Source organism: Homalodisca vitripennis, chromosome 3 (assembly GCF_021130785.1).
Source record: "Homalodisca vitripennis isolate AUS2020 chromosome 3, UT_GWSS_2.1, whole genome shotgun sequence".
NCBI lineage: Eukaryota > Metazoa > Arthropoda > Insecta > Hemiptera > Cicadellidae > Homalodisca > Homalodisca vitripennis.
The window spans coordinates 12,923,543-12,935,957 of record NC_060209.1 but is presented as its reverse complement, the minus strand read 5'-3'; the positions used below and the strand labels follow the sequence as shown (position 1 = coordinate 12,935,957).

General features: G+C 37.7%; 1 protein-coding gene across 1 annotated transcript in view; it reads left to right on the top strand.

Moving 5' to 3' along the window:
• LOC124356585 (stress-induced-phosphoprotein 1) overlaps positions 1–12,415 on the top strand; it is a 42,440-nt gene that overhangs the window by 4,797 nt on the left and 25,228 nt on the right. The window contains exons 2-3 of the mRNA XM_046807671.1: positions 6,398–6,607; positions 7,069–7,222. Coding sequence (XP_046663627.1) covers positions 6,398–6,607; positions 7,069–7,222 — 364 coding nt within the window. The remainder of the gene's footprint in view (positions 1–6,397; positions 6,608–7,068; positions 7,223–12,415) is intronic.

The following is a 12,415-nucleotide window of genomic DNA, read 5'->3' as shown; positions in this document are numbered from 1 at the left end:
GACTCTTCTTGTGTGGGTTTGCAAAATTTCAACAAAGGTTCAGAAGTTACTAATGTCACTAACCCTGTCGGCTATCTGTTTGAAGTAACCCCCCCCCCCCCTCCACCACAATCCCACTTGTGGCACCTTTTCTGTGTCCAGGACTTCCATAGTTATACATAGTAAGAATTAGGTTTTCGAAGTGACCTTACAGAAAAGAGATGGAACAGTTTTGTGTTCATGTATTGCGCTGCAAGGCAGTCTTAACTGGAAATGGAGCACATTGATTTTGAACAGCTCTCTTTGACGAATTTAAAATTATGTTGAAAAATGTGCCCACACAGCAACAAAGCTATGCTCTACCTCCGAAAATAGCCTGTTATTTTGTGACTTTATGGTTTATTTTAGGGAAAAAGTCCTGTTTTTCGTGTTCTTGTAAAAAATGTTCATGTAATTGGGCAATGCCTGTAATGTAAGCATTTCTTCTTCAATAAACGAATTATGAATTTTTTTGTTCCAGCTGCTGACAGCGTAATTATATAAATACAAAATTTATATTTAGTTATGTAATGTGCCAACCGGTAGACTTTCTTTATTTAGCGAAAAGATTACATTAGTATTATAGGTTAGGTTTCAAGCTATGTGAAACTGCCCATAGATTCCATCCATAGAAAGAACTAATCCTCTTACACAAATCCTAACCTGGTTCATGAACTACTCCTAACCTAGTTCTTGAATTATTCCTAACCTGAACTACTCCTATAACCTAGTTCTTGAACTACTAACTTGGTTACTGAACCAGTCCTTTAACAAAAATTAATTTGATTATTTGAAGACAAATGGAATAAACAAAAAACGAAATCTATAGAATTTACTGTCATTCCAGAACTTCAAATACCTGTTTTAAATGAACAAAGTCTAATTGATTTTATAGGCCAAATACAGTAAAAAATCTTTGGCTGTACCTCAAAAATGTACAAACCCATTTTTATAAAATTCTCTATACACATTCGAGACAGTCCATTATTCATTATTCAACAATACAATCCTCATTTTTGGGCGGCGTCTATTTTTGAAGCTACATAGATTTTATATTCAGAAAATAGGCTGGCTTAAGAATGGAGTTATAAGTATATTGTAGTAGACTATGTCTTTAATGTGTATGCAAAGTTTTATCAAAATCAGCTCGTAGGTTTTTGAGGTACAACTATCTAAAGGTTTTTTTAACTTGTATTTAAAAAACGATACAGCTCAGAAAATAGGTGTGACCTAAGAATGAGAGTTAAAATATAATATAGAGGAACATTGCAGACCGCAAATAGACGCTTTTTAATTCAAGTTGGTATATATTTTCTTGATTAAGGTACAAGTCAAATAACACTTGAAATACCTAAGATAAAAAATTAATCTGATCAGACGAAAGTTGAAACTTTTTGACCAAATTAGGTTTTTGAGACATATGTATATATTTATTTATACAACAAAACCTAAAAAAGAGAACTATTCAAAATTTTACTTTAGTTTTGAATCTCTCAAAAATAAATATGATATAAAACAATATGTACCTAATATGTCTACTTGCCAGAATCAACAATGTAGCCTTGGGAACGAAAGAGCTGATGCCCTGGCCAACCAGGGCTCAGCGACAATTATGACGGGCCCTCAACAGTTCTGCGGTGTTCCAAGGTGTGAATCCTCTAGAGTTGTCTCGAAATGGATTCGCGCGGAGCATGGGAGAAGGTGGAGGTTGCATCCAGGTTTGAGAGTGAGTAGAATGGTATTACAGTCACCTTCCTCCAAGGTGGCTTCGGACCTTCTCTCATTAAACAGATCAATGTCTTCTAAGGTCATTGGTCTCATTACGGGGCATGGTCACCTGAGGAAGCATCTTCACAGAGTCGGCATCCTTCAGGAGGATCCGCTCTGTGGAAGGTGTAATGAGCAGGAGGAGACTGCTGAGCACCTGCTCTTTGATTGCCCTGCAATAGCAAGAGAGCGGTATGCCATCTTTGGTAGGTTGGACAGGGGTGGTGAATTTTCCCAGGAGGACTTGATAGGTTGTTTTCGGCGGTTTGTTGAATTGCTGAAGTTGTAGACTGGTGGGCCTCATGGTGTGTTTCCGGGGTGCGCAAAAAGCCCTTGAGGCTTAAGTGCATGGCAGTAGGTAGGCCGCCCCAAGGGGGAAAAAAAGTACTTATTAAAAAAAAAAAAAAATGTAAGACTTGCTCATATTACATCATAAATGCTTTCACCACAAAAGATATGGCCTTTGATTTTGGAAATTGCGTGTAAAGCTGTGGTTAACTGCTAATAATGATAATAATAAGGACGTTCTATTAGATTTATCCAGATGTGCTGTCGTGAGTTTGGCGTTCAGAGTGTGTAACTTTTCTGAGAATTATGGCGATTGGAATGTGTACTGATTTATTAACCATGATCATCTCATGTGACGAGAGTCTGGCAGCAGTTTAGTAAATGTAGATGGTTGCTGAAGTTGATCATGGTGGGCGAGAAACTGTATAGGTATGCTGATAGGATACCTATATTTATATAAACCTGAGCTCTGTGTGTGGCAAATAAATCCGGCACAGACAAGAATCAATTGTTTAGCATACCAAATTGAAGAGGAAGAGTTGTATTACATAAACGCACATGCACCAAACTACTGCACACCTCTCTTGTACACAGATGACACAACTCTACTCCTATATCAACATATTTTAAACAGCCTGGTTGTATCATCTTAGTGGGCTTCAACATGGTCTTTCTGTATTGATCTACACAAATGATCTTGTGGTAAACCCCTCAAAAACCAACCAAATTGCTTTTGGAAGATCATTGGAAGTCCTGGCTGTTTCTGGCATCAGAATCTAAATTTCATGGCATAACCATCACATAGACAAACCGGTTTCAGCATTTGTGTACAATCCCAGCAAGAAACTTGATACCAACTTTTGGTAAAACTATTAGTTTCTCTAAACAGCTTACAGACAAATCCTAGTTACGGTAAGGCCTTGTTGTGTGTGGAGGAAAGACTAAGCAGTTTTAAAGCATTAAAACAAATATATTTTGCTTTTGTGGAATCTCATATCATTTGGTCTTTCCCTATATGGTGCAACATCGAACAGTAACTTAAATCAAATTCTAATTTTACAAAAAAGGGCCATTCGAGTAATATTGAAATTAAGTTTTTAGGATTCTGTAAAAGAACATTTGCGATATTGGAATTTGCTAGTGTTTACGCATTGTACATTTATCAATTGATAATTCATATTCAGGGCAATTAATAAAAAAAAAATAAAAAAAAGTAAAGTAAAGAATGTCTTATTTTACCAGGCGAAGTTAGGGCTAAGAAGCCCTCTCTAACACTTAACCTGAGGACCAATGGCTTAAAGGTGACTTTCAAACCACCACCAATGGCCGGGCAGGCGGGCCGCTTGCAAGGACAGGATCACTCAGCGGTCAACTATCCAAGCAGCGGCCACGCTCGACGTTGCTTGATCTGGTTATCTTGCGATACCCGCTACACTGCGCCATTGGCAATTTAGACCAACTACCCAAAATGTGGAGTTTCCACAGTTATTACACAAGAAATAGTTAGCAACCAGCTTATAATAGTCATAGACTAGAACTGTATGCCAAGAAACCTAGTTATGCAGGAATTAGGATTTTAAATAATTTGCCATGTGAGTTTAAAAACATATTCAAAGAGAAAATCAAAACATTTTTAATTGGATAGACTATTTATTCATTAGGGGAATTTTTGTCTGATGGGTTGATTGTTTGGTTTAATAATGTTCTAATTGAAGTATTTAAGTTTCTGCTACTTTACGAACTTATAATTTATAAATTGAATAGATTAGAGTAAGTTTGACGCCATTCATGTACACTTGTGCTTGAATAAGGAAATTTTTAATTGAATTGGTATAGATCATGATTATAACAAAAAAGTATCTTAAAACAAGCAGGTCTCCATCATCAAGAAGGCTGTAAAAGTTCCTTCAAATTCTAATGTATGCTGATGGGGGAGATTTCGCATAGGGATGTGCACTGCAACAACACATGAAATGAGACACTTTATAGCCTTCCAGCTCTCATTGCCTGAGGTCTTAGTAAAAACCCTTCAACATGGGAATGTAACTGCCAACAAACCTCCAATCCAAAAGAGGCAAGAAATTAAAAAATGGTTTTATACCGATGGCTCTTTGACCAACCTTATTTATGCAATAAAAGAGTTGTTACAAAGGGCAATTTAAAACTTTTAGGGCATTATTTTAAATATTGTTGTGTACTTTATTAAATCCTTTATCTGTGACACTAGGAAATTCTCATTCATTAATTAATTCAATTTCATAAATACCATTTATATAAAATGGAAAATAGTTTTCAATGCGAAACAAACATATTGTAAATAACTTTTTTTGTAAAACTGAAAAATGATAAAAATTTCAATAATTTTGTAAATATAAATCAAACAATGAATATAATACTAGTTTATTCATTATTATGTTCTAAAATATTTATTATAGCATAAAAGTTATTTTAAGAAAGTAAACTCCTGCAAACTTTGGCTGATTAATGTGAATCCTGTTTACCTCAATCTCGTGGCCAGTGAGCTAAAAGGTGTTATCCTTTTTTTTTCTTTTTTTTTTTTTTTTTTTTCGTGGGCGGCCTACTGCCATGCACTTAAGCCTCAAGGGCCTTTTGCGCACACCCGGAAACACCATGAGGACTACCAGTCTACAACTTCAGCAGTTCAACAAACCGCCGAAAACAACCTATCAAGTCCTCCTGGGAAAACTCGCCACCCCTGTTCAAGCTACCAAAGATGGCATACCGCTCTCTTGCTATTGCAGGGCAATCAAAGAGCAGGTGCTCAGCAGTCTCCTCCTGCTCATTACACCTTCCACAGAGCGGATCCTCCTGAAGAATGCCAACTCTGTGTAGATGCTTCTTCAGGTGACCATGCCCCGTAATGAGACCAATGACCTTAGAAGACATTGATCTGTTTAATGAGAGAAGGTCCGAGGCCACCTTGGAGGAAGGTGACTGTAATACCATTCTACTCACTCTCAAACCCGGATGCAACCTCCACCTTCTCCCATGCTCCGTGCGAATCCATTTCGAGACAACCCTGGAGGATTCACACCTTGGAACACCGCAGAATGGTTTGAGGGCCCGTCATAATTGTTGCTGAGCCCTGGTTGGCCAGGGCATCAGCTATTTCGTTCCCAGGAATCCCCTCATGACCAGGAACCCAACAAACGGTTACATTGTTGATTCTGGCAAGGGAGGAAACGGTCTGATAGCAATCCCAAACCAGTTTGGATTTGATTGCGCAAGAATCCAGCGCCATCAGCGCTGCCTGACTGTCCGTGAAAATGTTAATCGTCTTGCCCCTATATCGCAGACGAGATTCTCATGAGCACATTCCATAATGGCTGCGACCTCCGCTTGAAAGACTGTCGGATACTTTCAAGAATGTATGTACAAGAACAGTTTTTTACATTCAACCTCCGATCTCAAGGTACAAGAGCCGTTTTTTATATTCAACCTCCAATCTCAAGCCATGATGGCCAGACATGTGATAAGTCTGCAGTGTGGGCAGTAGTTGATCGAGTATATTCACCGTTACATTTGTCACTGCCGAGTTCGAGTAGCTAGTTTGTGCTGAGCTACGATTGCATAAACATTGATTCTCCTGCCAAATGTAACTTAGGAGTTTTATTCAATTCCTGCAAGCACAGAAATGAAAAGTGCAGCAGAAATCCATAGGAGAATGTGCCGTGTTTATGGAGTAAACATTGTGAATGATGGTGTTGTACGTAAGTTGTGTAGAAAGCCAAAGATGTTGACTGACATCTACAAAAATGGCTTCAGCTTTGAAATTTCTGTAATTGACTCTTGAATTTGACAATCTATCATTTGAAAAATGGCAACATGATTCACGAACAATACCATCTCTTATCTTATGTTTTCCGTAAACACGGAAGATTCTCCAGTAGATTTCTGCTGCACTATTCACTTCTGCGGTTGCAGGAAATGAATAAAATTTGCACCTAGTGGAAGAATCAATAGAGGCGGCCATGTTTATGCGATTATCATTCTGACTAATTAAATTTAGTGGTGACAAATGTTGTTGCGGGAAAGATGCATGATCGACTACTGCGGTTTTGCCATATGTCTTGCCATCATGCAGTGAGATTGGAGGTCGTAAACAAAACAACTCTCATGAGACTTAAATTTATAAAAAGTACAACATGTGGTTAAGTCATTTAGTAATGTGCTTTTTGATCATAATATGAGGGATTATTTTTATTTTCCTTTGTATGGTATATAAGATATATCTCTGGCTTAACTGGATGACACTTAACAGCATATAAAGTGTATCATGTAAAACATGTAAATGTTGTTACAGGTAACGGAACTCAAAGACAAGGGAAATGCTGCTCTCCAATCTAATAACTGTGATGAAGCAATACAATGCTATACCGAGGCAATATCGTTGGATTCAAAAAATCATGTTTTGTTCTCCAATCGGTCAGCGGCTTATGCAAAAGCTGGTTCTTATCAGAAAGCACTAGAAGATGCTGAGAAAACTGTACAGCTGAAGCCTGACTGGGCTAAGGTAGGTGTTGGCTCTGTAAATTCATATTTCACTTCTCAAAATGTCTCATGCTAAAATAATAGTAATAGGAAAAATTCAAACTATTGATTTATTATAATAAGATATATTGTTATCTTAGCCACCAAAACTAAAATATTAAATTCATTAACTAGACATTTATTAATACCAAATTAATAGTGCTAAAATATTGGAAAAACCTTTCTTATATAACTGTTGTGTCGATCATCAAATTAACAGTTGGCAGTGATCGTGCTTGTCAGATGTGGGCTGAGGTTGAGAATCAGTTATTGTTAGCACTATGTGAACATTGTCTAAGCATCCCTGATATTGTTAAATGCAATTTATGTAGTTGGTGAAATGAAATGAAAAATTACCTTATTTATTATTCAATGTCTAAGCTAGTAAAACTGGATTCAATATTAGATTGGATTCTGTTATAAGAATCATATTGTATTGTTTAGGGCTATTCAAGAAAAGGAAGTGCGTTGGCTTACTTGGGCCGTTTTGAGGAATCTGTTAAAGCGTATGAAGAAGGATTGAAATATGACCCAAATAATGCCCAGATGAAGGAGGGCCTAGCGGAAGTTCAGGCTCAGATGATGGGCCAATTTACAGGTAAGCCAGCATCTGGAAACTAGAACTCATCAACATCTTTACAAAACTAAAATTATTTAACAAATATTCTGAGTGTTTCATGTAAGGCAATTTGAATTGACTGTGAGAGAATGAACTATCGTGCAATAGTGAACTAAATAGTTAAAAATATTTTTATATGTTTTTAAGTACCTACTGGATTCACCAAAATCAGTGTAAGTGTTGTAAGTGTTACAAAGACAAAATAAATAAAATAATACAAAGTAATATATAAAATATTTCTATCTTTATCCTATTTCAAGTGCATACATTTTAAATTCCATCCTTTCCGAGGCTGTTCTTATTTTTGAAAGCAAGTTTTATCCACTACCGGCTTGCTAGACCTGACGTAGCTTCACCAGAGCCCCGTTAGCCGTCTCTTTGAGCCGTTGCCCGTCCCTCACGACGAGGACGAGGGGTTGGACTTAGAAGGACAAAAATTACTTACAAAAATGTAAAGTAATGAAAGTAGAGAGAAGGGATGGAAATAACAAAGACGTGTTAGTTGAAGGAAAAAGACTTGAAAAGGTGAAGGAATTCTGTTATTTAGGAAGTATCATAACAGATAGGGGCTCAATAAGAGAAGAGATAGGAAACAGAATATGGAAGAGTGGAAAGTTTTTCAATATGGTAAAGAAGATTGTGTGGAGTTGGAACATTGGGAAAGAATCAAAAGTATTGATGTATAAATCTTATTTCCAACCAATTTTATTATATGGAGCAGAGACGTGGACGTGGACTAAAAATGATTTAAGCAGATTGCAAGCTGCAGAAATGAGATTTTTAAGAGGGATAGAGAAGACTACAAGAAGAGATAGAATAAGGAACGAAATAACCAGAGAAAGATTGAAGGTAGTTTCACTGCAAGAGACAATGGAAGGAAGAAGAATACAGTGGATGGGGCATGTGAAGAGGATGGGAGATAATAGAATGCCTAGAATAGCACTGGAGAAGGAGGAAGGAGGAAGAAGACCGAGAGGAAGATGGGAGGACCAAGTGTGGAAAGACATAGAGAGAAGGGGACTACAGAAAATACAGGTGGATGAAGAGGAGACATGGAACGATAGACTAAAGTGGAGGAGGCTGTGTACGACGACCCGTGAGAACGGAAACGTCTTAACGATGATGATGATGACATTTTAAATTATGCTATGTTTAGTTTAAATATCTTAAAAGTATTGTTTCTGACATGAAAGTAAAAGAAAAAGCAAAGTGGCTTTAGGTGGAAAGATAAATTGAGATACAGGCAATAGTAAGATGTTCATTGTCAACGAAAAATTCTGCCCATTCTGTTATGGGTGTTTGGATTAATTGAATATCCTTTAAGGGTACCAAATAACAAATTTATAGTAGTTAAAGCCTTTTTAACAATATAATTTTGCTTTTAACATAGTTTTTACTAGTAAGTCAGATTTTATGAAGAAAGTCTAGCTTATACGAGGGCTGTTTGATAAGTAAGTCAGTGATGTTTGGAATAAAACAAATTTTGACAAATATACATTTTATTTTTCAAATAATCTCCTTTTTACACTTTTTTTTACTTTTAGTCCAGGGTTTTTCTAATTTTTGTATTCCTTCCAAATAATAAGATTTAGAATAGACAATAGAAAATATCTTTATTAACATAATCTTGGAGATTAGTATTAGCGTCAAGTTATAAATATTTTACATTGTAGGTTTATTTAAAATGAGTCTTCAGTATTAGTGTTTATTTTATTGTTTTGATGTTACATCTGTGTCCAGTGGTATTTCCTTCAGGTATTCTTCCACTGAGTAGAAGGGATTCTTCAGCAGCCAGTTAGTTAGGTGTTTCTTCAGCTTCTGGGGTGGGGTGTTCTACAGGTCCTCTGGTAACAGGTTGAGAAGTTTTGCTCCAATGTATGATGGTTTTTTTGCTGTACTTGCTGAGGTGATGAGGAGGCAGGGCAAAGTCTGAGGCATGGCTAGTGTGGTATTGATGGATATCTCTATGTCTCAGTTGTTGTGTGGAGAATGTGTGGATGATGACCACTACTGTGAGGATCTTTAACTCGACAAACACTGTTCGGCAGCTTTCTCTTTGCTCAAGTGAGGACTCTTTCAAGGTTAGTTGCGGTGGTTCCTCCCCATGTAGCTGTGCCGTATCTTAGGTGGGATTCAAGAAAGGCAAAGTATTAAGTTCTTGTAGCCTCTGGGGTGCTTATTTGCTTGAGTCTGCGAATCAGGTAAGCCTGAACTGATCTTCAATCAATCAATCAATCAATCAAAGTGCCTTTATTTACAAGCGTTTCTCAGTACATACACTGTTTTGCAGAACAACTCAAGTCATTTAATGGCCTTAAATACTAAATAACAAAGACTTGTGATTAAAACTAAAAGGAACAACATTGGATTATACTAAATACTAAAACTTATACACTAACAACTTAAATACGTTATTTATCACCACATATGTAGTCCTTAAGTTTTAATTTAAAAGAATTGCAACTGTATTGCTTAAGGCTAAGGGGGAAATCATTGTACAATTTAGGGCCGAAATACGAACGAAAAACTTTTTCTCCCGACTTCATGCCTGACTTTTCGAAAGTCAAGAAGGTAGCCATGGCGGGTACTGTGTTGCGAGACCCCCTCCCGGAACAACAACCGCTCGCTCAGGTACTGCGGTTCCTGGTGTGATAGGACCTTGTGGACCAATGAGCAAGTCAACATCCTGCAGACGGACTCCACTGGTAGCAAGCTGGCAGCATCTCGAAAGGGGGGACACGTGATCAAAACGTTTCAAGTTGAAAATGAAACGCACCGCAGAGTTTTGAAGTCTCTGAATACGTTCTACGTCCCCACGCGAGATGCTGTTACCATAGGCTGGATAGCAGTAATAAATGACGGAAAAAACCATCGACTGCATAAGCTGAAGCTTCGCAAATTCCGGCAGTAGAGATCTGAATCTGTATAGACCTCTTAATCTGCCAAGTGCACGTTGTATGACATAAGTGACGTGTTCAGAGAATGTTAAATCGCTATCAAGCATGATGCCGAGCGTTTTCACCCTGTCACTCAAGGTCAAAAACTCCCCATCAAGAGCAATCCCCATACCACTGTCTGTCAAGGCCTGTATTGTGTTGTGTGGTAATAGTATGAAGGACAGTGCACTTGCCAACATTGAGCTATAACCCATTGTCTACAGACCATTTACTGATGTTTTCAAGATCAGAGTTTATATGGGCAAAAGCCACCTGAACTGAGCTAGGGTCATAGGACAAATGCAACTGGCAGTCATCAGCATACATATGAGCCGTACAATGTTTAATACACTTTGGGAAGTCAGAGGTGTACAGGTTAAACAGTACAGGACCAAGACAACTTCCCTGAGGCACACCTCGCTCCCTACTTAGAGAGGCAGATGTCTCGCCCTCAACCCTTGTCACCTGGCTTCTTCCTCCAAGATAAGACTTCACCCACTCAATAGCGTTTTCTCCAAAGCTGTAATAGTGCATCTTGGCCAACAACATTTTGTGACTAATTGAGTCAAATGCCTGCGAATAATCCAACATAACAATGGAGTTGTATTTTCCACTGTCTTTAGAGTCAATCAAATCTGAAATCAAATCTTCTTGCACAGCTGGACTGTGTGTGGTTTCCACGACATGCTGGAGTCGATTATGATGCCAAGGTGCTTGGTGTTGGTTTTTATATTCCAGTACTTTCCAGTATTCTTCCTTTTGTATTTTTATTTTTAGTGTTAAAGACTATTTGAACAATTTTAGTGTCATTGAGGAAGTCACTGGGAGCACAGTATTCTTTAGATTACCTAAATTGATAGCTGCTACAGTGTTAGTAGTCAGTAACTCATTTTGTTTTTCTGCAAGTGTGACAACCGTCATCGTCTGTATACATTACTATTTGACAGGGTCCTTGCAGATGAGTTGGCAGGTTGTTTGTTAATAGTAGAAATAATACTGGTCCCAAGACTGAGCCTTGCGGTACCCCTCGTTTTACTTGGAGTAGTTTAGAGTGGGCCCTTTCTGTTGTATCACCAGCAGCGTGCCGCAGCTCAACGAGTTGTTTTCTGCCACTCGGATAGCTGAAGAACCAGTGTGCTGATTTTCCAGCTATGCCCAGGGATTTCATTTTTCTGATTAGACAGTCATGACTTAGACAATCAAAAGCCTTGGTGATGTCCTGAAAAATACTAGTAACTGCACAGCCCTCCTCCAGCCTGTCCAGGATGTACTCGACAAGCTGTATCAGGGCTGTGGTCGTCAATTTGTCCTTAAGGAATCCGTGCTGTTGGTGTGTAAGCAGCTTGTTGTGGTTGAGGAAGTGCAGGAGTTGTTCCATTACAATCTTTTCAATTATTTTTGAAAAAGTTGGTATGGGGGAGATTGGGCGGTAGCTATTAATTTCTATTGTTGGTCCTTTCTTGTATTTGGGATAAACTTGGAGATTTTTAGTTGGTCAGGAAGATTCCTTGTTGAAGTGATTTATTTACGATGTTTGTCAGTGGTACAGTTAGTTCTTTTTTGCAGTGTTTTGTTACTTTGGCTGATATGTCATCTATGCCTGAGGAGGTTTTTGGTTTCAAACTGTCTATGACTTGACTTGGTTTGCTGCTATTGGTAGAAAATGAAATGTTCTATTTGTTATTGGTGCTATGTAATTGGTATTATTGCTTTGGTTAATGTTGTTGTTTTGAAGTGTCTTTTCTGCTATTGTTGTAAAGTGTTTGTTAAAAGAATTTGCCATTTCTACTGGGTCTTCTATGGTGTTTCCATTGACTTTCAATTTAAGTTGGTTATTTGACTTAGCCACAGCTCCCTTTGCAGCATTTATCACTTGCTAAAGTGCTTTAGATTTATTATCTGATTTGTGTTTATATGGTTATAATTTTGCTGCTTTTAGTTTAATAATTTTAATGTTTTTAGTTTACAATCGTAATCCTTTTTCTTTGTCGCTGTGGCTTTTTTATCTTCATCTCATCCTGTGCAGAGTTTGTGTTCCAGGGCTTGTAGATTACCTTTCAGTTTGCTATATTCACCATCCCAGCACTGTCTTGTTGAATAGCCTTTCTGTAATGATTTTGTGAATGGACAGGCAATGTCAAGACAAGTTTGTATTGTATTGTGAAATACATTGTAGACAAGATTGAAATCCTCTGCTTAAAAAGACCTTTTCCCAGTTTTGGTTGTTTAACAATGA